Raw genomic sequence first — 23,598 nt, 5'->3', positions numbered from 1 at the left:
CAGTTATATATACTGGTATATTCCAAACTGTTATATTTTTATTTCAGTAAAAAAAGAACTGGTACATATACCCACTCGTTACCGTCCGTCTGGCCGCACGTTCGCCTTGGGGCCCCCCTGCGGTCGCCTTGCGGGCACCTTGAGGCTACCTTGAAAATTCTATGTCCGCCGCAGGGACGCCCTAAGGTCACCGTGCGACATCAAATCAAAGACCGTATGGCACCCCCACATTTTCGGTCTCCACAATCTCTAAATACGCAGTGCGGCTACCCGGAAAATAAAAACATATGTGACTGCTACATTGTGTGACTGCGGAAATACTACAGCGCCCTATAATTGCTAGTGGCCGTAGATTTTGTAGACCCTACGGCTGCTGTGCCAAATGTGACTTAGGCCTCAGTGGTATCCCCAATCGGACAACTGTTGACGGACGGACGAAGGCACGCGAGACTGAGCTCCTTTTTCGTTCACGAGTCAGTAAGTGACCAGTATATTCGTTAAGGGTGTCTGTCTGTCTGTCTGTCTGTCTGTCCCGAGCATAGCTCCGTGGGTTTTGATCCGATCCTGATAAAATTTGGGTGGGAGGTTTATATCATGATCTTGTTGTGTTTTCCTGAGAATGGGCGGAGCCACGCCCAAAAAACATGTGTTTTTAGGGGGTAGCCGATTTCAAGTTACATCTTCTCCGAGGGGGTTTGTAGAATCTGGCAGGGGTTTCGGTATTTGGTTAGCCGAATGGCACCTGCATACCCCACGGAGCTCGATTTTTCATTTTCGTCCCAAGGTCAAGGTCACAAGGTCACGAACTTATAAAATGTCAAAAAAAATCAATAAATTGGGCATCGAGCTCCTAGGGTTTTCAACTGTTTCGAATGAAAGTTGGTATGCAAGTAGTGCTCTTCGAGTACTGCAACTTTCATCATTTACGTTTTTCCCGATTCCCGCCAGTTTGCCCGTGGCGTCCCCTCAAAGGTAAAAAAATGAAAAAAGGCGAACCGTGTACATTACTCGTGAACCATCACCGTCTCCAGACTTGTATCTATCGATAATTCCAGAGCAATGTGTGTGTGTGTGTGTGTGTGTGTGTGTGTGTGTGTGTGTGTGTGTGTGTGTGTGTGTGTGTGTGTGTGTGTGTGTGTGTGTGTGTGTGTGTGTGTGACCGCTGCTTCTTGACAACCACTGGTCTGATCTAATTGAAACTTGCCAGGTATATTGCTGGGGACCTGAGTATGTGCCTTTTCAAGGTTTGATAATAATCGGACAAGTGCTTCCCAAGTTATGGCCATTTATTTACCAACCAATGACAAGACACGTTGCTGCGTAGGTGTGGCTGAGTAGGACGGTGCGCGGCCGGCCGACGATGACGTCACGGGCCGTGCCGGTTACATGGCAGGCAAAGACAGGGAGGTAAATTTGATTTTAATTTGGATTTTAATTAACTCTGTGTGTGGAAGTGTGGTTGTCAGGAGAACGTGAGAGCGAAGGAATGGCCTGTGTGGTTGTTGTTTCTGGCACGTGGTTTGAAAGTTTTTATTATTATTATTATTATTATTATTATTATTATTATTATTATGATTATTTTGCACGTACGGCCACACACGTATGGGCACGCACTAGTATATTAGATTTTGGAAGCGTTTTTTGCTCGTTTTTAATATATTTTTTTTAATGTTGTGAAGAGATTTTAAGGAAGAGAAACCTTTTCATTAAGCCGAGTAATATTGCAAAGACAGGAAAGCAATATGAGAGTGGAATTTGAGAAAAAAAATTATTTCCGATGTTATTGTTGGGTTTTCCCCAGTTTTAATTTTTGGGGTTTTTTTCCGGCTGAAGGAGAGATATTTTGTTTTAATTTTTGAGGAAGGATGGGAAAAGGATTGAGCTGGGGGTTCGGTAGTCACAGTAGATGAATCAAATGGAGCAAAAACAAGGCAGAAAACGAAAGGGAAGCACACTCCACAATTACAGGTAGGCAGTGGCGGCGTTGGGGCCGTGCAACCCGCCGTGCAATTGCATGGGACCCCAAAATAACAAGCCCCCCCCCCACCCGACTGATCCTGATTCACAATCTTTTGAGACGTTCACCCCCCTTGAGGGTGGGGTCTCACTTTGCCGACAGATCATATCACCTTGTGAGTGGTGATAAACACATCCAACAAAATGGAATGCTCCATCTCAAGGAAATAAAGCACTGTCATGTCATGAATGGATTAAAAGAACGTTTTCCACTGAAGTTTAACTTTTCAGGACAATCACAAAATTAGGGGGTGAGGTTAGTATTAGTCGAGAAAGCAAGTGGAATAATAACTACGTTTAATGTATACAATGCAACAATAATCACAATAAAATGTGTCATTTCTAATGTAAATATATAATGATATTGTTTGGGAAATCCACACGACAATTAATTGTATGATGACAAAACAACCCCTCATTCGCAAATGGACTATAACCCGTGCACATGGCGAAACGTTGCAGTTTTTAAAATCACAATTGTATCAATTACAACACCTGTCCCGAGGATGCAACAAAACTACCCCAGCGGGGCTGAAAAGTGGAAAATAACAACAAAAGGGGAAAAGCGTTGAAAATCATCCAAAATTAACTTTTTTTAATCACACAAGCGGCAGAACCAGAAAAAGGATCCTTGGTCCAGCACATGTGCTGAGGTGTGTTTTGTTATCAAGCAGCTTGTGTAGCGCTCGCCAAGTGGCTTAAGCATTCAGGCAAGCACTCCAACGAAATGGTTGATAAGGAACGGCTGGCTCGGCAAGCTATGGCAAGCTGATTGGAATTCTGACACACCCCATGGATCAGCTTTTTGCGGAGTTTGTGTTTGCAGCTGGCTGTGAAATTAGGAGGTAACCGTTATTCGAATCACATAAAATAATTTAAAATTGAGCTCTACGGGAGCGACCAGGGGGGATCACAGTATTCTTTTTATTACTGCCATTATTGTACAATTGTTATTGTTAATATTACTACTTTATACTTGGTGTTGGCTTAATGGTGAGGGTGCCAGGCTTAGGACCAGGCTTGGGATTATTGGGCCCTGAGTTCAAATCCTGTTTGGCTGTTGAATTAATACCAGGTGGGGTTGACTCAGCTTGTCATCCTTCTGAGATTGGCAAAATGAGTACCAGCTTGCTGGGATGATTGAGCCATTTGAGTATCCTGTGTGGGAGTGGTGACCTGTGCAGGATTGTGCCCAAATAGCCCAGGAAACTGCTTTGGCAGCATTGATGATCTGGACAGAGTATTGGCTCAATGGATTTGGATTTTTTTTCATTACTTTGCAAAACTGTAATGTTAATATTATAATTAATCCGCTATTATCATTATTCTTGTTATTACTTTTGACATTTTAAGTGGCCTTGGAAAAGTGCCACAATAAGGTAGAACGACGCTCAAGCTGCGAAATATATAAATATATATATATATATATATATATATTTATACATATATATATATATATATATATATATATATATATTTATACATATATATATATATATATATATATATATATATATATATATATTTATACATATATATATATATATATACATATATATTATCCTGGTGTTGGCGCAGTGGTTCGGGCAGTGGCTTAGGATCCAAAAGGTCCTGAGTTCAAGCCCCGTTGGGCCACTGGATTAATACACCAGGGGGTTGACTCAGCCCGTCATCCTTCCGAGGTCGGCGAAATGAGTACCAGTATACTGGGCCGGTGTATACCCCGGTTAAAATAGGTGTACCATATCATTGTGTCGTAAGAGGCGACCACGGTTGCGCCAGGAAGGGCATCCGGCGTAAAACATGTGCCAAATCACTATGCGGATCATACGGATGATCCGCTGTGGCGACCCCTAATGGGAGCAGCCGAAAGAAGAAGAAGAAGAAGATATATATATATATATATATATATATATATATATATATATATATATATATATATATATATATATAAGCATCTTTCCAGTGCAGAAAAAGGTAATAAAAAGGGAATTCCTCAGGATTTTTTGCAATCGACTCTAAAGCAACATAGGCTGATGGAGTGTGAAAATAACACGGAGTCCTCTTACTCAGATACAAGTGAGAGGTTCGAAGCGTCACTTGTAATATTCTCATATTTGAGTCATAAAAGGGGTTAGGGTTAGGGTTGACATAAAAGGGATAAGGACTCAATAAAAAATTGAGTACTTAAGGGTTGGTAATTTTTCTGCAGAGATGTCTCGATAGCATATTAATTGCTTCGGGACGTGACGAAGCGTCACGAAGCGATTAATATGCTATCGAGACATCTCAACAGAAAAATTACCATAAGGACTCAATTTTTTAAACATTAATTTGACATATTGAACTCATCATTTTAAAGCTTCAGTGCTCACACATGTTTGTCACTCTTTACACAAAAAACACCATTAGGAGAAAGACTCGATGATATCGTCATGCAAAGCAATGAAAAGCTTATCAAAGTAAAATGTACCTTGGCCCCCAAAGTGGAAAATACAAGATATGCTCGCTATCAAACCGAAACCTGTTCACTGTTGTGGTATAAGGAACCTTGTGGTTCGTGGTACCACAACAGAGAAGGGGTTTATATTTGACATCACATTTTGAGGAGGTGTGGATGGCTCACTCAGGGGTAAGAGCATCTGCTCTATGCTGATAACAGCCAAGTAACCAGAAACACGTATGTGCCACTGGTGGCCCCCTCCCCTAGGTAAGTTGGCTCATTCAAGTCTAGAATATAAAAATGTTTTCATGCCTTCAACACTATAGTATGACCAAACAGGTTGAGAATGTAAGAATATTCTCATACCCATGGCACTGCAGTACACCTTACCATTGAGAAGGGTGTCGTGAATGACAGGGTCTGCTTTGCTCAGCCTGCACATAGTCAAAGGTTTTATACTCCTTTAGATATGCTTGCTGTTTCTCTGTTGAGAAACACCTTTTTATCCACAAAATGTAAATCAATTTGTGTTGGTGCACCGAAGGGTCTGACTAATGACACCCATCACACCGGGAGTTTTTGCGACTCCTGAAGATCGCCGAGTTTAGCGAATTTACAATGTGTTATTTTACTAATTCAAATTGTGTTCAATTCATTGTAATACTTCCACCAAGGATTGCCCAAATGCAAGCCAAAATTGGTGGTTGCTCGTGCGTGTGAAGGCAAAAGGTGGGAAGACGTTTGTTACAAAAAAAAGAGTTTCATTTTAATGAAATTTCGGGAATAAGGATGGACAACAAACAATAAATAAATAAAAGGAACACATCAAACAGTCGATAGACGCAAATGGGAATGGAAGGGAGGAAACATTAATTTGCATATAAAAGAAATGAAACCCCACGAATGGCACCGACAATACCATATTCAGATACGAAGGGAGCAGCCGAGGACTTAAGGAATGGCTCGAGCTGTCACTGGGTGCACTGCGACCTTGGCAAGCTGGAATTGTTCAAGAGAACTGGAGACAAGAAGAGTGATGGCGATGAGGAGGTTAGGAGATGAAGAAGATGGCCAAACAGAGAGAGAGAGAGAGAGAGGTCTTTTCCTCCATACAAAAAGCTCAAATTCTGCACGCATGCACAGACATGGCCTTTACCACCTCTTGGACTGCCTTCATAGGCGTTGTATGCCGTCATTGGCTGCCCGCTGTCTGCGGGTTGTAAAATCTTCTGCATCATCCAGGCCTATCAGAAAGCCCCTCAAAAAAGTGTTCCACCCATTTCCCAGGGCTCCACAGCTCACTGCAATGCTGTGGTCTGTAGTTCTCTGGCCAAATAGCCTGTCAGGATGTCAATTTAAATGCCTGTCTTTGCCAGGTGTCTATTGTGCCACAAGTCCTCCACCTGTACAGGAGGTGTTACACAATTCAACCTTACTCTATTCTGCACCATAAAGGACAGTCACTGCCCCCCCCCCCCCCCGCAGTACACATATTACATAAGACTTACCCCTACTAGATCTCTAATACAGGAGTAAATCTAACCTACTCGGACACACGGACTGTACCAATTTTCTATGTGCCAAAGGTCAAAGGTTTTCAAATTCTTTTTAAGCTTATCAAAGAGAATCCATATCAGAGAGACAACCGATCTTCCAGTGGTTGGCATTGTAGATAGATGATCCTTCTGGAATGAAAGGTGAGTGTAAGAGTTGCTAGGATTATAAGATGTGTTTCATTTATCAAATCAGCATATAATCAATTCCCCAAAAGCAAAAAGTTATGCAACTGCTCTCTGCCTGTCTCAATCTGTTGCCCAGGGAATGACAATTCAGACCCATCAAAAGGCTTAACATCAGCAGTTAGAAATATTGATTTGCCACTCGAGATTTTAAGAGCTTTATATATAACACCCTGATTTCCAGCTCTGACAGCAACCGTTGCTGAGTCTGACATCTCAGCCATGATCTTATGTTTGTCCCACTTCATTAGGTGGCTACATTGAGGTACTCCAATGTTTTTCCTTGGAATCTTGCTCCCCTTCTTGGCTCGATGAGATCCAAAGTTTTTTTTGTGAAATTACATTATGTTCTTCGTGAAGCTTATGACCATCTCAGCTGCAGTAGTGATTTTTCTCCCTAAAGTATGCCCGAGATATCCTTAGTTGCATCGGATATTTGATCATTGTCCTTTTGAGCGCTGAAGCAAATGTGTCATTCATTGCTGAACTTATCAGCTACCAGAGTCTTTAAACTTGTGTACATACAGTGTCCTGTTTTCTTTCTGAGCTTTCAAAACTCATTTCAGATGGACAGAGATCTGTATTGTCAAAATCAGCTCTTCTGCACACTCTACTATCAGAAGTGCAATTCAATACTGAGTAGTATTTGGTTGACTTCTTTCAATGAATGCCCATCATACTGATCAAAGTCAGAGAGTGGATCCACTGATGTTGGCAAAAAAGTATGCACACTTCTCAAGTGGAAGTTGTTCCAATAATCAAGGTCTTTCACTATGATCATTTAGGACCCCATTTGATGCTCAAGGAATCCTGAAAACCAGTTCTATCTTGACCCAAAGTGGTGTTTAGGTCACCAATGACATGTCTGGATTAACGGATACAAGGTGTCCTGCCTGGAGATCCTAGCTGTAACTGTTGATAAATGAGATTAAAACTCACTGGTAGAAACATTGGTTGGGACATAGAAAACCATGATGGAGAAATATCATGTTGTTGACAGAATGCATCCTCAAACCCACTTCTATCTCGACCAAAAGTGACATTCGGGTCACCAAGGACATGTCTGGATGAAAGGACAAATGAAGTCATATCTGGAGATCTTGGCTGTTACTGATGATAGCTGAGATTTCTGATGTTAGTTGAAATGTATCCTTCACCACAATGGTAGTGGCATTGGCAGGGACATAGGAAACAACAATGGAGGGATTATCATGTAGATGGCACAAGCAGACAAAGAGGAGTCTGCAGTGTCCAATGTAACAGTGCTCAACAGAGTGGTGCTAATCAAGCAAATGTAAGACTGCTTGGGCAAGCCCTTCACAGTCATATCGATGGTAACACGCACAATGTAGTGGATAAGTTCTGCTACCTTGGCTCAGTCGAACTGGCAATGTCCAACTTGATGTGGAAATCAGAACTCGCATTGGTAAAGCATATGCTACTCTTGGGAGACTAGAAAAACGTGTCTTGGACAACAAGAGATTGTGACAATCATGACCAAGATGAAAATGCCTTTATCCCTAACTGTTACTGTACAATCGTGAAACTTGGAAAGCTCCCAATAGGCACGAACAATGCCTTAACACTTCCAAAGTCTTCTTTGCATCCTCAGGGTGAAGTGTGATGACAAATTACAAACACCGCTCTAATTGAGAAATCCAAAATGCCACCCCAAAGCACCCTCATGCGGAAAAGACACCAACGATGGTTTGGTCAATGATCGTTTGAATGATGGATGCTTCTCAAAGGACGTCATGTATTGTCAGCTCCAATATGCACCAAGAACAATTGGTGTCCAAAGCTTCACTACAGGATGTCCTGAAAAGAGACCCTGACCATTTGAATATTGAGAACGGCAACTGGGAAGAGTTTGCCAAGAACTGCAGCTCCTCGAGACAGGCTCTTCACACCAAGGAAGAAAAAAATGTAAATGAGAAATATATGGCGGATGAAACAAGAGAGAGCCAAAAGGAGAAATAATGGTAGCTTAACACCACCCCCCCCCTCTCCCATGGTGGAGGGAAGGGAGGGTTTGGCCAAAAGGTGAAAAAAATCCACAAAAATACTCCAGATAGCATCCCCAAAAGAAAAAAAACACAGTGTTAGCTGGTTTATAGCAACCAACTCAGTTACACAGGTTCAACAAAGCTTCAGGATGACCTATGGAAGTCAGCCACAACAGAGAAAAACTATTCCTGAGTGGTACAAAAAGTTTATGGAGACCGGTAGCATCCTATAGAGGAAGGATGCAGGCCGGCCAAGCCAAGTGGTGAGGATGTTGAACATGTTTTGAGTCGTTCAAACACAGTCCCCACAAGTCCATTCAGATTCGGATGATGATCTTGACAAACACTGATATTAAAACTTTCAGAAATGTTCTTTCACATGCATCAAACCAAATCATTGTATCCCAATATATATATATATATTTTTTTTTTTATGACTTCAAATTTGGAACAGTAATTTGTGGACACTTTGTATTCTTCAACATTCAATGCCAGGGGAACAATGATGATAGCGACCAGGGGTACAACGAAAGCCTGGATTCCTGTCACCTTGGGTTGATGTCCTAAACTGGCTACTGGTAGCCAGATCATTATTGCTTTGAATAATACTCGTATAGTTTCTTAAATCACGATGATTAACAAAATACTTGTTTTACTATTTAAACTCTGGCATGGACCCATGACTGCCTTAACTCCTTCTTCCTATGAATGAATGTTTCTGCTTCGATTTCATTAAATTATCCGATAAAAAATATAACTAGGGGAGAAGTGAGGAGGTACCCAGCGCTGCCTGGCCGCCGGGAAAAGCTGGTGAGCTTTTCCCGGCAGGGGTTTTAGGGCATGTTGGGCATTGAAAAGCAATGGAGTTATTGGCTTCATGGTGGCCTATATTTTGCTTGTTCGCCAATGGCAGCACTACCTAACCCCACATCCCAATATACACTTGATAGCGACCTTTGGTGGCCTCAAAACGGCCTTCAAGGCCAATGTGCAGTCACTTAAAACCTTGCACAGATTCTGAAGTACCTCCACCTAAAATGTGGGGCCTCGAGGTGCTATGGTTCAACCATGAAAGAGTCACAAATGCACAAACATACACACAAACACACAAACACAAGTTATTTATAACATACGCTTGTTTTATTTGTTTCTCGATTTATCCGACGACTTTCTCTTCAAGTACTCGACCAGGGATCATGAAACCTACATCATTATAAAGACCTTTGTCCAAAGAGCTCCGGTTGTATATTATGGTTTTTTTTACTTAACCGGTATTTTTAATGAAGAATCATGAGATTATGAAATCTCGTGAGATTGTGATCTTAAAAAGATTTTTTTTTCTTTACTTTTAACATTGCTCTTAATGAAGGGGAGCAGGAACAATGCAGGCACGAAGGGCCAAATGGCCTCCTCCTGCACCAAAGTTCCTTGTGTATCCTTATGTAACATTGTTAAGAATGGGAAGAAAGGGAGGGAGGATTGAGGACTCAAAGGAGAAAGGGGGAGGGCAGGAAAGAGTTGGGGTGGAGGGCGAAAAGAGAGGGAACAGAGAGTTGGAAGAAGGGGGATGAGGCTGGGGGAGTGGTGGTTGAGGGCTTTGGGTTGGGTGGGGGAGAGGGTTTGAGAAATTGAAGTCACATTTCACATTACGCAGAATTTCCACAGGTCCCTGCTAGTTCATAACATTAAGCTTATCCCACACTGCAGCACATTACCAAAAGTAAGAGGATAGTAAGAAAATATGCAAAGTTATGAATTCCCAAATGTGAATTCCATTTCTATCAAAGGGTGTTGGTCCATTTTTGACAACAAGCACAGCTTAGAATCTGTTTCTATCACTTTGTACTTAATTTGCTGAATATCAGGTGTAAGATTTCTCCCATTCAACATTTTAAGTTTTTCTGCCCCAAATGAGAGTTTAATTTAAACATATGTAGTGAGTATGATCTGCCTGATAAAGTATAATAATTCAATATGTTTGATAATATTTTCCAAATGGTTGCGTAACTCTTCAACAATGAGAGATAGGACCAAAAATGATATGTAGCACAACATCTGAAAAAGTTGTGGCCAGATGATGACAAAATTGGTGGATCAGTTGGGTAGGTGACAAAATCAAGGCAAATATATTTCGGTTCAGGTCCAGACGCAGGATCGACCTATTCGTCAGATACAAAACGTAATATGTTCAGCCTGGCGGAGGTACGTGCTCTACTGAGTGCTGTTCTTTGTTGGAGTCATTCTATGTCGATTGGTTCATGGGTTCGACAGTTCACTCCCATCAGATGTTAGGTGTTCGCTCCCATGCCATGTTTGCTGTTTCCCACAACCCTGGTGCTAACATCTTGAGCTTCCATAACAGGCTGTGGCAATAAAGTGCAAGATTTGAATCTGGTCGACTTCTTCAGATCTCAAAATACAGTCTACCCTCCCACCCCATTCCAGGGGGCTATCGAGCCGTTCTGTATAAGCAAAATAAGAGAACAGATCTTCAGGAGAGGCTCACACTGCCATGACAGGTGAGAATTACTCACGCGAGAGCCACATAGAGGCCTTGTGCTGTGCTGCAATGCAATGCGCATACCAGGAAGACTGCAATGCGATTTATGAGCTGTCAATTCTGCAAACAAGAAAATATAATAAAGCCATTTTGGAGCAGCCAAGTGAAGTCTCAATCCAAGACTAAGAAAAACATGAGTGGGAAGCAAGCAAATGCCCGGTAAAAGTGTAAACATCTCTATTTTTCTTTTTAACCATCAGGCTTAAAACACAGTAGGGCATCTAACATGGGAAGCAAAACAGCATGGGACTTTTCCAGTACACGCCTATCAGCTGACGGCAAGAGGACATGGAGGAAAGCAGAACAAACTCAAGTAGCAAAGTGTAATAGAAATGTTAATGATTAAGCAGTCATTGCTTTTTAAAAAACATTAACCATGAGATGTAAGGATTTTGGACTTTCTTTCCAATATCCTGGTCTGCACAGCAACGTGCCCTACGTACGATAGGCAAGAACCGGTTTATTTAAGATGTCGCGTTATTTCCCTCCGAAGTTCTCTCCTCACTGTCCCCTATGTTTGATGAACAAAACCAAGAGCACACGACGTGCGAAGCTAAATTGCCACTTTATATTGAAAAATGAAATTAAAAAAAAATCGATATTGTGATCAAATCGGCACAGAAAGTAATCAAAGCTGTTTCATGGAAAGGAGAAGCCTTCAAATCCTTCATTTATAGCTGTCACAGAGATATTTTGCAAATCTTCTGGCCAAATAGAGTGAGTAAGGAAGAGGTAGAAAGGACTGGAAAGAAAAACATCATCGAGGAGAAAATAAAATGAGGAGGTGGACACGGATTGGGCAGATGTATTATATAATGAAAAACAACATCACAAAAAGAGTGAGACGCTGGAAGTCTGAAGGTTCAAGGGGGGTTGGATGACTTAGACCTGATAGAAGGTGGAGAAGCAGTTGAGGGAGCTAGAAACCACCTGGATGGCGATCGGTCAGTGGACCCAAGACAGAAGAAAGTGGCGTGACTTCCTCAAGAAGCTCCATATGCCGTCGGCCATGACACAACTGAAAGCAAGTAAGCTCATAATATCTTTTTGGCGTCCTGTTCCTTGCGTTGACTTCGCATCAATGTTTGGGATAGTACATAGCACGAACAGGTAAATTTGGGGAAGCAGGTGTAATTTAGCTTTTACTCTTCGCATTTCTATCCAATAACATTTTTTTGGTTTCGCATGCAACTGTAACCGAGATAAGAAAACACTACCCAACCTCATGTTGTTCAGCTCACACGATTTGTTAACAGTAGAAAAGAAGAAGGCAGTGGTCTTTGGCACCAAAACCGCCTTGCGGGATGACTGCTTGACTCATGAGATAGGCAGTCAACCGCATGAGCAAACCCAGTCTCATCGACACCACGCCAGGGGAAACACGAGAAACTCCGATGACAAAATGGCGACGCGCAAACCCCCCTCCCCGAATGGAGCTGTCAAAGTAACCGGTAATGTATTTCCTACAGGTATGCTCACAAATTCCCCTGTATATAGTGGTCAAACCGATCAAACAAATAAATATAATTTAATTTCATCCTGGAATTAGTCATGCATTACGCTCACTGCATGTAACTTTTGACTGTGAGGAAACCGGCAGAGTAAGGGCACCCAGTGTTCATGTAGCCAGAAGAAAAGAAAAAAAAATTTCTGAGCAAAAGATTCTCATTCTATCAAATAACATTGGAAACTCAAACAACATTGGAAACTCAAATTGGAAAACAAATTTCAAACTGATTTTCAGTGGTCAGCTTTATTGGCCTGCCGCCATAATTTTTCTAAATGCAGGCGCACTGCGTTAAGTCAACGGCAAAGCAGATCACAACATGTCCCAGAAAAGCAATTTGTTAAGGGGGTGGGCAGTATTTCCCATTGGTGTTTCCTGCTTAGTATTTGTTCCAGTTTGTCATTATTCGGCACTCTTTCCTCGCTGACAAGAAACATGACCTGCCAAGTCGAGCTAAACCCAAAAGACAAAGAGAGAGAGAGAGAGTCTACAGGCAACTTGTGCGTGCATGTCGTCCAAGTCAAGAACTAAATTGACTGGAGGAAAATGGTGGTCGCCCTTTGGTCAGGAAAGTGAATGATTATGATACGGTCCAGGCAACGAACCAACTGAAAAGTCCTCTGTTACATGAAAGGGAGGAAATAAAGTGAGACTGTGTTCTGAAACACCTTCAACCTTTACGTGTTTGTACTTTTGTCTGTAATTCTCTGTTTTCCGACGACGAATCTCCATATCTACCCCCAAGATGCACCATCCCAATTAAACTTCCAAAATCCAGGCTGACTGCCCACCTCAACTTTCCTGTTCTTCTACCACCTTCTAGAGGCTGTTCTTTCCAATGATTCCCTCCAGAACTTCATTCAAGTGGGAACCACCACCTCACGCAATCCGCATCCTGACCCATGATCTTTATTTACCCCGTTAACCTTTCCTAACCCAAGCATCTCATTTGCTCGTTTCAGTGATTCCTCCCCTCTTCCTTCTCCTGTTTTCCTGTTCGTTCATTCCCTTGATGTTTGTCCCACTGTCAGTTCTATCTGCTCTTCCATGAGCCTCAGTCCTGTAAAGAAAGAAAAAAATCCACATGCAATTATGAATATTCCAGTAAAAGACCAAGGAAATCAGCTGGAACACTACTTTTCACAGGTGATTTGATCAATTAAATGGTATTATATATAATTCGATAAGTATTACGCCCCATGCAAGCATGTAAGTGATAGAATAGTCATCTTCACGAAGGTTATCGTATCGATAGATTAGTCAATTGAATACCATCAAGCTTTTCTCCACTGTGTGCGTACAATGAATGCACCGAGAGCTGTGCCCTATCAAACCAAAAATGAAATCAAAAATCTTTCTTGCATTTATAATTCATATTCAGGTTCCCAGGCTAAGATTCAAACCCAGGCTAGACAGCTTAGAGGTGAGTGTCCGTACCTATTTGACAAATCTATACGTACCTGTACCTATATTATGAAAATATCGGCATTGACATCATCAAATATGTAACCCACAGGTGTATAAACATTCTGCTGTTAAGTTGTTAAAAAACAAGAAAAAAGATATAAACGTTTTATTGTTATAAATTATTGAACTGCCCATACAACACCACATGCAAATAAGGCTGCATGACCCATCACTAGCTTTGCCACTATTTACTAACTGAAGGAAAGCAACACAGAAGAATGGGAAATTAACTGCAGCAAAGTGTAAGCACCTGATAAAAATGCATACATTTATACAAGTAAAGTGTATCGGAGTCAATTTTCAGGAGTTAAAGGTAACATATCACAAAATAGTAACCAACGCTCCCATTTCCCCCAAAGTACCCACCAAAGCATTGGCTGAACCGATTTGGCTTGAATCCGACCCAAAGGCGCCATAAGGCTGAAAAGAAAGCAGAGAGGAAAAATTAATAAATAAATGAAGTAAGCACACTGTAACTCGCGGGAAGTGTATTCAATATCACTGGAGCTTTTGGAAACCTGCATATAGAAGGGATAAAGCACCTGTACATTTTTCCGGTCTCCGAGAGGTCAGGAGGCCAGCAAGGGGGTAAAAGATGCATTCATCAATCGCAAATTACGCCCCAGCTCAGCAACACCAAGGAATACCAGGAAAAGCACCTTTGTACCCCATCAGAGCAGGAAGTGTATATGGGGTGAGGTTTAGCATACGTCCTTCTGAAACACTGACTGCTTTGCGTAGCCCCTTGGACCCTGCTCCACCCATTTTAGTCAATTTTTTTATGGTGGGGTTTGCACCGAGGCAGATCAGTGTGGTAGCAGGTAGCTAATCAGCCACGTTCTGGTTTCAACAGGTGTGTGTGTGTGTGTGTGTGTGTGTCAGAGTTAATTTTCTTCAAGACAATACACTCTTTGGTTATAAAAACTGCTAAGGCATCACAGCTTACACCAGGTCTACCACCGCAATGCAGTGAACCTGCCCAATGCTACTTGGAAAGCTTTTCATCTTGACATTCCTCCTCATATTTAATTAAATATTTAATTATCTATCTACAACAGTTCTCACTTTTCCTTCCATTGTCAAGATTTGCATTTCTTCTGACCGTCTCTCCAGCTTCTTATCCTCCTGACAGAAGAAAATCCAATCTCTAACGACCCCTCCCCATGTCTGATCCCCCCCCCCCAACCCCAGTCCTCCATCCTCCTCCCCCGATAGCGTTTTGGTTCAAACTCTTCTGTAGAAGCATTCATAACAGGCCAAGCGAGAGCAGACAACAAAGGTGAAAATGAGTGGTGCAGGTAACCCGAGCATTATCCGCGCAAATCTGTACCTAAATCCCTTTTGTGATACTTGAACAAGGTGGTGTCTATTATTGAAGTTCTTTTTGTTCGTTGCAAAAAAAGAAAACAACATAATGCCAAAAAAATAAATAAAAATCACATCGCACGACTTGCAATTCTCCAAAGATCCAACTTGGATTTGCACTTTGATGGACCAAGTCTCAATCGTCCATGTCCTCTGAAATGCGACCTTCATGGGTGAAGCGGTTGTTGTATCGTTTTCGTTTAATCAGGCGGTTTTAAAAAGCTTCGCCCTTACTATATGTCAGTGTTCTATAATAACAATTAAATCTCAAATTTTTAATGCTCAACCAAACGACCAGTCCAAAATGGGTCTGTTTGTCAGGTGAAGCTGTGATTCCAGGTATAAAACCCAAATGCTACGTTGATTTGTCAAATGTCTAATAATGCGTCCTTGGAATATATGTTAAAGTATGCTCTATACCATTTCCTAATGTCCTTGTCCTGCACATGATGATATGTACAAGCTCATCCACCAGTCTTATGATGAAACTTGTTGAGGGGGGGGGGTGGGTAGGAGGGGTAAAACAAGAATAAGGAATTTAAGAACTGTATCTGAAGGCTGGCTTTACCCTAAATTTGATTGTTCACATGACGATAGACATAACACAGGCTTTTGTAAGTACGCTATTGTAATTTAAAGGTTCCAGGAGTGAACCGCTACAATCTGCTTTGCACCAGTAAATGTTTAGACTTTGCCCAGGGTTATGCGGCTCAGGCAACAGCGTCGTAGGCTGTGCAGGGAAAGACTCAAGTTAACACGATGAGTTGGCAATTAACAGGAACGAGTTTAAATGCAATCACATTCGAAACATTACATGTATGACTGAGCCATGGGTGTCAATGTATACAATACTTATCAATAAATATAATGGACATTAAATTGTGGAATCACTTTATGATCAATCAAAGCATCTCCAATTAATTTAATGTCAATATCATGTGTGAGTGCGTGGGTGCGTGTGTGTGTGAAATTTTAGTTTAAATTATGTTTCTAGCTTTTCAAGAAAATAGTAAGAGAATTTTAACCATATATTGACTGTGCAGTATGTCTCTTAACTTGAGAGGGGTTTCGATAACGTCGCAAGAAGTAAAAGCATGCACTTTTTAAGCAACTGCTTATGGCATTTATGGTTGAGACGTTAAACCTGAGCTGAACACAGGAAGAAACAGGAAATTAAACTGGATCAGATCCAAATGGACGGAGCACTTCTTACAATGAATGTCACGTGGTACAAAAAACAAAACAATACACAGGTATAATGGAGCGAACCACAGGTGAAACATTCACAGCATTTCCAGATTGAATGGAATAGTAATAATAATATTTAAAATAATAACAACAACAATAGGGAAAAAATGGTTCCATTTTTAATTCTATTAATGGAAACAAAATGGACCGACCGACTGGCACGTACAATAACGGTAAAAAGTTCCAAGTCTCGTCTCAGTTACTTCCACTTGACTTGCTTCCTACATATTTTGGGCTCAACACCAAAACATTATGCTGTTGCAACCAGAAATAAAAGGGTGTACAACTGCAAAAAAAAAGAAAAAGAGCTCCGAAATAGCCTCGGATACATTGCTGCATTCTCAGGCACAAATTTGTGGCAAACGGTACCTCGAGGAGCCTGGAATCATGGGTCATTACCCTTCAGTACAGGTATTTCCATTGTGTGTGTGTGTGTGTGTGTGTGTGTGTGTGTGTGTGTGTGTGTGTGTGTGTGTGTGTGTGTGTGTGTGTGTGTGTGTGTGTGTGTGTGTTGCTTTGGTGCACAAGAGAGTTATGCAGTTTCTTTCCATCATGGGAAGTCTTCTTAATGATATTTCCACAAATTGGGGGGAAATAAAGAATGCTAAACTAGAAAATATAATTCCATGTGAATGCGTCGGTGGATATGTCTCTGTCTGTGCTACCGATTGTCCTGTCCTGACAATGTCTTTTGGGACTGAACACCTGTGTAAATCACCATTGCTTTCACGAGGACAATAAGCACGGCTAAGTCAAAGAAAACGTTCTAACTTCAACTTCCTCTTATTTTGCTATTTTAACAAAGCCCTCAAATAACAATTTATGGCGTGGTCGCTTGACATGAAGGAAATATCAGAACATGAAGGACGCTTCATTGTGATCGATTGCAAAGACATCGCGTGATTGATGAGGATTTAAGAGTTGGATGGATGAAGGTTAGGTTGGAGCACAACCCAGATATCCTGGTCAAATTCCATGCATACCTGCCATTACACTTTGTCCCAGCTGAATTACTGTAGTACCACCTTGATACGTCTGGGTCTTTTATAAAGCACAATGAATATGGCATGAACTTTGGTTGCGCCGATTGTGCTTGTGTTTGAGTTGCCCGGTCTGGGTTCAACCTCGAATGGGGTCATGCTTATTCGACGAAAGCTGTCGATTGTATGCAGTGCCAGCCTGATGCAGGAATTTTTCCTTCGATGATCGAAATCTAGATGCCCTGGGTGTGCAGAAGGTGTGGACACTAGATATCCCATGTTATCTTTCGAAAAATGAGTAAACCGTTGTTTGCCGGGACCCTGCAAGTCCGATACCTAGTGGATGATCATAAGCCATTATTGGCCTTCACCTGTGTTTCATTACCATGTGATAACATGAATTCATTTAAAAGATTTAGAATAAAAGCTTTACAGTTATAATGGCATCACTTGTGTGGGCATTAGGCCCGTTGCCTTGCGGCTATTACCCAATGGAAACGGCAGGTAATCGCTCCAGGATTGAGCGAGCCTCAGGGAAAGTTCACAGGTCAGCCCCGAGACTGGAAAATACAAAGCCTAATAATCCTTTGAACTTGCATCTGTGGGATAAGAGCCCAGCGCGCTAAGCCACAGTTTCTTTGGAATAGCAGAGGTGCGACGATGAGATGAGTAAAAGGAAAGAGAGGAAAGAGGTGGTATTCAAGACCCTAACATAAACAATGGTGTATGTGCCAGTTGAACACTAAGGGTGGGAGCAGGAAGTCACAAAGATGTTGTGGGGATTGATGAAATAGTGTTGATTAAAAAATATCTTTCTCATCTCAAAAGTATTTCATACCTCAGGGAAACAGATTCACAGAGAGACTTGGATAAAGCTCTTCCCGAACACAGAGCAATTCTACTTGCAGGAGTCCACTAGACGATGTGGATGTTCCGTAACCGAGACCCCGACGCACAGCTCAGAAACACAGTGATGGAGTTCCATGTCAATTTGACGAAATTAAACTGTCTACAATGACTTCAAAGAAGAAATACAATCATTTCGAAAGGCAAAATAGTACATATATGACATACTTTGAAACGAGACGTTCCGTGTAACCACCGGCCTTTTCAGTCATCACGGCGAGCACACGACGTACAACTGGCCCAGAGATTATTTTGGATTGCTGGCCTTAGGCATTCGGAACTGTAATGGTTTGCCATCTCGCTGTTTAAAAACCTTTCTTGCACTTCCCCTTCCAGGCGTTTCTGCCCTTTTTCGGTTCTGTGTATCTTGGCCACCTGTGCAGCTTTGCCCGTGGGCCCCTGCGGTGTTACGTCGGTCCTACGTCATCTCTTTCAATGCCACACTGCCTTTGACTCAAAAGGTTGTTAGGTGTCAAAAGGTTCTTGTTTTTTTTCTCCCCACTGTAAGCTACAAATGATAAGCCTGGTGTTGGCTTAGTGGTTAGGGTGGTGGCTTGGGACCCTAGCATCCTGAGTTCAATCCCTGTTGGTCACCGAATTAATACACCAGGGGGATGACAGCCTGTCATCCTTCGGAAGTCGGTTAAATGAGTACCAGTGTGTACTGGTGGAGGGGCACTGCATCAGTGACACAGTCGTGCTTCCAAGAAATGATAACTACCCCAGCAGCTAAGCTGTTCGGTAAGCTAATATAGAAAGAAGCAACAAATGGTTACTCCCTTGTGGTTGCCATTTGCATTCTGCAGTGAAATCACAATGAAATTCCTCTTTTGTTTTTGGTTTCTCAAGCATGTGACATAATATTTGTATGAAAGTAATTGGTGGTTTGGCATGCAAATGCTGTGCTGGACTCGTTTTAATTTCCAATGAGTGAACTGATCACCCTTTCTGATGGAAATAAAATGGCTGCAAATGGAGGTCATCTCAGGGTGAGTAAAACTCTGAAAGGGAATCTTTCATTTTTCTTCTTCCTCTTGTAAAGTGATTTTGGATGACTGTGGTTTGTTGTGGCATCAGAAGCCTATTTGTTCATACATCTGGGGAACTTTGACGACTTTTTTTCAGCTTTTTTTTTCATAATAGTGTGGGCCCGGTGGTGCGGGCCCGTAGGTGCGTGCCAGTATGTGCAGCTTCGTTTCTTCGCTCTCGTAAACGATGACTGGATTGGGGCATTGTTTCAATTAGATCGGATCAACCGTGTCGTAAATGGCCATAACTTGGGAAAACACCTGGGAAACATACTCAGGTCCCCAGCGTCAATTGTGACATCATATCAAACGAAGAAGAAGAATTGTGATGCCCCCTCTCTCTCGCCCCCCCTCTCTCCCCCCTAGTCTTGCCCCCTCTCTCGCCTCCTCCTCTCTCCCCCCTCTTCTCTCCCCCCTCTTCTCTCCCCCCTCTATCTGTAAATCTATTCACAAATGTCTACCAAGCACAACAATTAATTCAAACCTTGGGAAAACAGCTTTCAAACCCTTGGAAAACAGCTGTTTCCCTTGGGAAAATTCAAACCTTGGGATTAATTCATAATTTCAACAATTAATTCAAACCTTGGGAAAAAAAACAGCTTTCAAACCTTGGGAAATAGCTGAGAAAGATGAAGAACGAGATCAAACCTTGAAAAGGCACATACTCAGAGGTCCCCAGGGTCGATTGTGATGTCATACCAAACGAAGAAAAATTGTGACGTCAATCGTGCAAATAAATAAATAAAAATTGTGACGTCATTCGTGACGTCATAGCACCGTGTCTTGTCATTGGTTGACAGATAAATGGCCGTAACTTGGGAACCGCTTGTCCGATTAATATCAAACCTTGAAAAGGCATACTCAGGTCCCCAGCGTCGATTGTGACGTCATACCAAACGAAGAAGAAGAACATTGTGATGTCAATCGTGTAAAAATAAATAAATAAATAAATAAACATTAATTGTGATGTCATTCATGATGTCATAGCACCGTGTCTTGTCATTGGTTGACAGAAAAATGGCCGTAACTTGGGAACAGCTTGTCCGATTAATATCAAACCTTGAAAAGGCACATCAGCGGGTCCCCAGCAATATTCCTGGCAAGTTTCAATCAGATCGGACCGGTGGTCGTCGAGAAACGGCGGTCGCAGACAGACACACATACAGACAGACACACATACAGACAGACAGGCACACACAAGGAGAGTGCTGGAATTATAGATAGACTGGTGCGTGCCCGTAGGTGTGTGCCACTATGTGCAGCTTCGTTCCTTCGCTCTCATAAACGACGACTGGATTGGGGCATTGTTTCAATTAGATCGGACCAACCGTATCATAAATGGTCATAACTTGGGAAACACCTGGGAAACATATTCAGGTCCCCAGCATCAATTGTGTCGTCATATTAAACGAAGAAGAAGAAGAATTGTCACGTCCCTCTCTCTCTCCCCCTCCCTCTCTCCCCCCTTCTCTCCCACCCTCTTCTCCCCCCCTCTTCTCTCACCCCTCCTCTCTCCCCCTCCTCTCTCGCCCCTCTCTCTCTTGCCACCACTCTCACACCCCCTCTCCCGTCCTTCTCTCTCGCCCTCTCTCTTGCCCCCACTCTCACACCCCCTCTCCCGTCCTTCTCTCCCGCCACCTCCTCTCTCCCCCTCTCTTGAATTGTGATGCCCCCTCTCTCCCCCTCTCTCACCCCCCTCTCTCACCCCTCTCTTGCCTCCCCTCTCTCGCCCCCCTCTCCCCCTTCCTCTCTACCTCCTCCTCTCTCGCCCCTCTCTCTGTAAATGTATTCACAAATGTCTACCAAGCACAACAATTTAAAAAAAACAGCTTTCAAACCCTTGGGAAAAAACAATAACTAAATAAATAAATAAACATTAATTGTGACGTCATTCGTGATGTCATAGCACCGTGTCCTGTCATTGGTTGACAGACGTTATTGGTTGTTATTGGTTGACAGACAATGTATAGGTCGTTATTGGTTGACAGACATTGGTCATTGTATCACGTTATTCTTTTTATTACTGCCAATTATTGTGCTTTTATTATTATTATTAATATGCTGTTATCATTTTTCTGAGATATCTTTGGGAAAGAATGGCATGATAGGGTGGAACGACACTTAAGCTGCGATATATACACCTTTCCAAAAACTGAAAAAAATCAATAAAATGGCCGTAACTTGGGAACCGCTCGTCCGATTAATATCAAACCTTGAAAAGGCACATCCTCGGGTCCCCGGCAATATTCCTGGCAAGTTTCAATCAGATCAGACCGGCGGTTGTCGAGAAACGGCGGTCGCAGACAGACAGACAGACAGACAGACACACACACACACACACACACCCACACACACACACCCACACACACACACACACACACACACACACACACACATTGCTGCAAATATATATATATATATATATATATATATATATATATATATATATATATATGCAGATATTTGGTACTACAGAACTTTAATATGGATACAAACAAACACGACATAATAGTGACCGAAGCTTTTCGTGCTGCTTACATCAGGGTAAAAATCGCAGGCTGCACTCTCATTCGGACATCCTGAAAGACGAAACCAAATTTAAATATCTGGGCGGTGCAACGGAACATGATCGCACACCTCAGGTGGGAGGTCAGATCGTCAAACGACTGTTGCAGCTTCTCAAACGTGGAGAACTATCAAAGGAGGTGCACGACAGAATTAAACCTGTTGGAGCCCAACGTCCAAGAATGTACGGCCTGCCGAAGATTCACAAGGAGAATATCCCTCTAAGACCGATACGGTCCATGGTGCGAGCAGCACAACATGAACTTGCCAAGTGGTTGTGAGAGGTACTGCAACCAGTATTGGATTCACCTTCTCATTCCGTGGTGAAGGATTCCTTCACATTTGCAGAATCAATGAGAGCTAAAAACCGACAAGTGAGCACAACATCATGGCATCCTTTGATAGTAAAACCTTGTTCACGAATGTCCCATTGACTGAGACGATTGAGATATGCGCACATTTGCTGTATCACACCGATCTGGAACAACTGATGATCTCGGAACACGTCTTCATGGAATTCATGAACACAGAAACAAGGGAGGTGGAATTCAGTTTTAACAACATGATGTATGTTCAAACGGATGGTGTTGGCCATGGGTTCTCCATTCGGCCCAGCTCTTGCAAATATCTTTGTGGGATATTATGAAATGCAGAAACTGGCTCATCGGCAGGGGTCGATTCCCTCATCGTATACTATCAGTATGTTGATGACATTTTTGCTTTGTTTGAGTCTCGGATGGCATGTGACAATTTCCAGGCATGGCTCAACACTCTCCATCCAGCGCTGAAGTTTACCACGGAGCTGGAATCGTCAAACACGTCACCGTTTTTGGACGTGTTGGTTGATAGAGCCAACCTTGGTTTCACAACATCCATCTACTGGAAGCCGACTTTCACAGGGCAGTATACTCGGTGGGACTCCTACAGCTCCACGAGAAACAAAATTGCCTTGATCAATGTCCTGGTTAACAGAGCACAGAGGATTTGTTCACCTTGTAATCTTCCTGCTGAAATTGACAAAATCATGAATATACTCGGTGAGAATGGTTATCCTGAGCATATAGTTAAGAGATACATACACAAGTTTCTAAACACGACAAAAAATCGGAACATTGGTCCGGACAAATGTCCAGTCTATATCAGGATGCCCTGAAAAGGGCAATCACGAAGGTTTGAAGTACAAATTAAACATATTGTGTCCAACACGTTTCTGGCTGTGCAACCCCAAGTAATCTTTGCCTCTCGCCGTTTGCTGACGTCAGTCAACAAGGATGTGCTACTCACCTCACAAACCAGCAATGTTATTTATGAGTTTAAGTGCCGATGTGAAGCTCGGTACGTGGGCCGCATAACACCAAGATTGGCTGATCGGATCAAACAACACGTCCCCTTGGTGATTTGAAGAAAGATTGTGAGGGTGAGAACACAACCAGTGCGAGCATGTAGAAATATCCAACAACCACCGGCCACTGTACCTGCTTCATCTGCCATTGCACAGCACCTGGTTGCCAACCCTATCTGTGCAGACCAGGACAATGTGGATATATTCAGGATATTGAGCCGAGGTCGGAGCTCGTTTCATTTACGTACGTTGGAAGCAACCTTCATCCTTACCACCGATCCAATACTATGTCGTCAAAAGGAAACTGTACGATTCCTGTGTCTCTTTCAGCATGGAAAGATCAAGGGGAGTACGGTAACAAATGGTGAATGGACCTTTGGGGAAACCCATCCCCCCTCTCTACAGGATGTGGTTGCAAACGTCATT

The 23,598-nt window shown here is 42.4% G+C and overlaps 1 protein-coding gene and 1 long non-coding RNA gene across 8 annotated transcripts in view; one reads left to right on the top strand and one right to left on the bottom strand.

Annotated features, from left to right (window-relative positions):
- The window catches only part of LOC147023821 (uncharacterized), a 373,912-nt gene that overhangs the window by 246,941 nt on the left and 103,373 nt on the right, over positions 1 to 23,598 (bottom strand). For 5 of the 7 annotated variants that reach the window (XM_085889658.1, XM_085889651.1, XM_085889657.1 and 2 more), the window contains 2 exons: positions 14,105 to 14,158; positions 10,739 to 10,824 (listed from right to left, as the gene is read on the bottom strand). Coding sequence is in view for 6 of the 7 variants with exons in the window: in XM_085889651.1 (XP_085745777.1) it covers positions 10,739 to 10,751 (13 nt within the window). In the remaining variant the exon portion in view is untranslated. Of the gene's footprint in view, positions 1 to 10,738; positions 10,825 to 14,104; positions 14,159 to 14,280; positions 14,830 to 23,598 lie in introns of those variants that run through there. The other 2 variants (XM_085889655.1, XM_085889656.1) reach the window with 2 other exon arrangements.
- Positions 1 to 23,598, top strand: part of LOC147023822 (uncharacterized) — a 75,769-nt gene that overhangs the window by 17,962 nt on the left and 34,209 nt on the right. The window lies entirely within an intron of this gene.

This window comes from Eptatretus burgeri, chromosome 7 (genome assembly GCF_056783735.1).
Source record: "Eptatretus burgeri isolate ZD-2024b chromosome 7, Ebu_testis_v1, whole genome shotgun sequence".
NCBI classification, from domain to species: Eukaryota; Metazoa; Chordata; class Myxini; order Myxiniformes; family Myxinidae; genus Eptatretus; species Eptatretus burgeri.
Note: the sequence above shows the minus strand (reverse complement) of the source record. Positions and strands in the feature narration are given on the sequence as shown.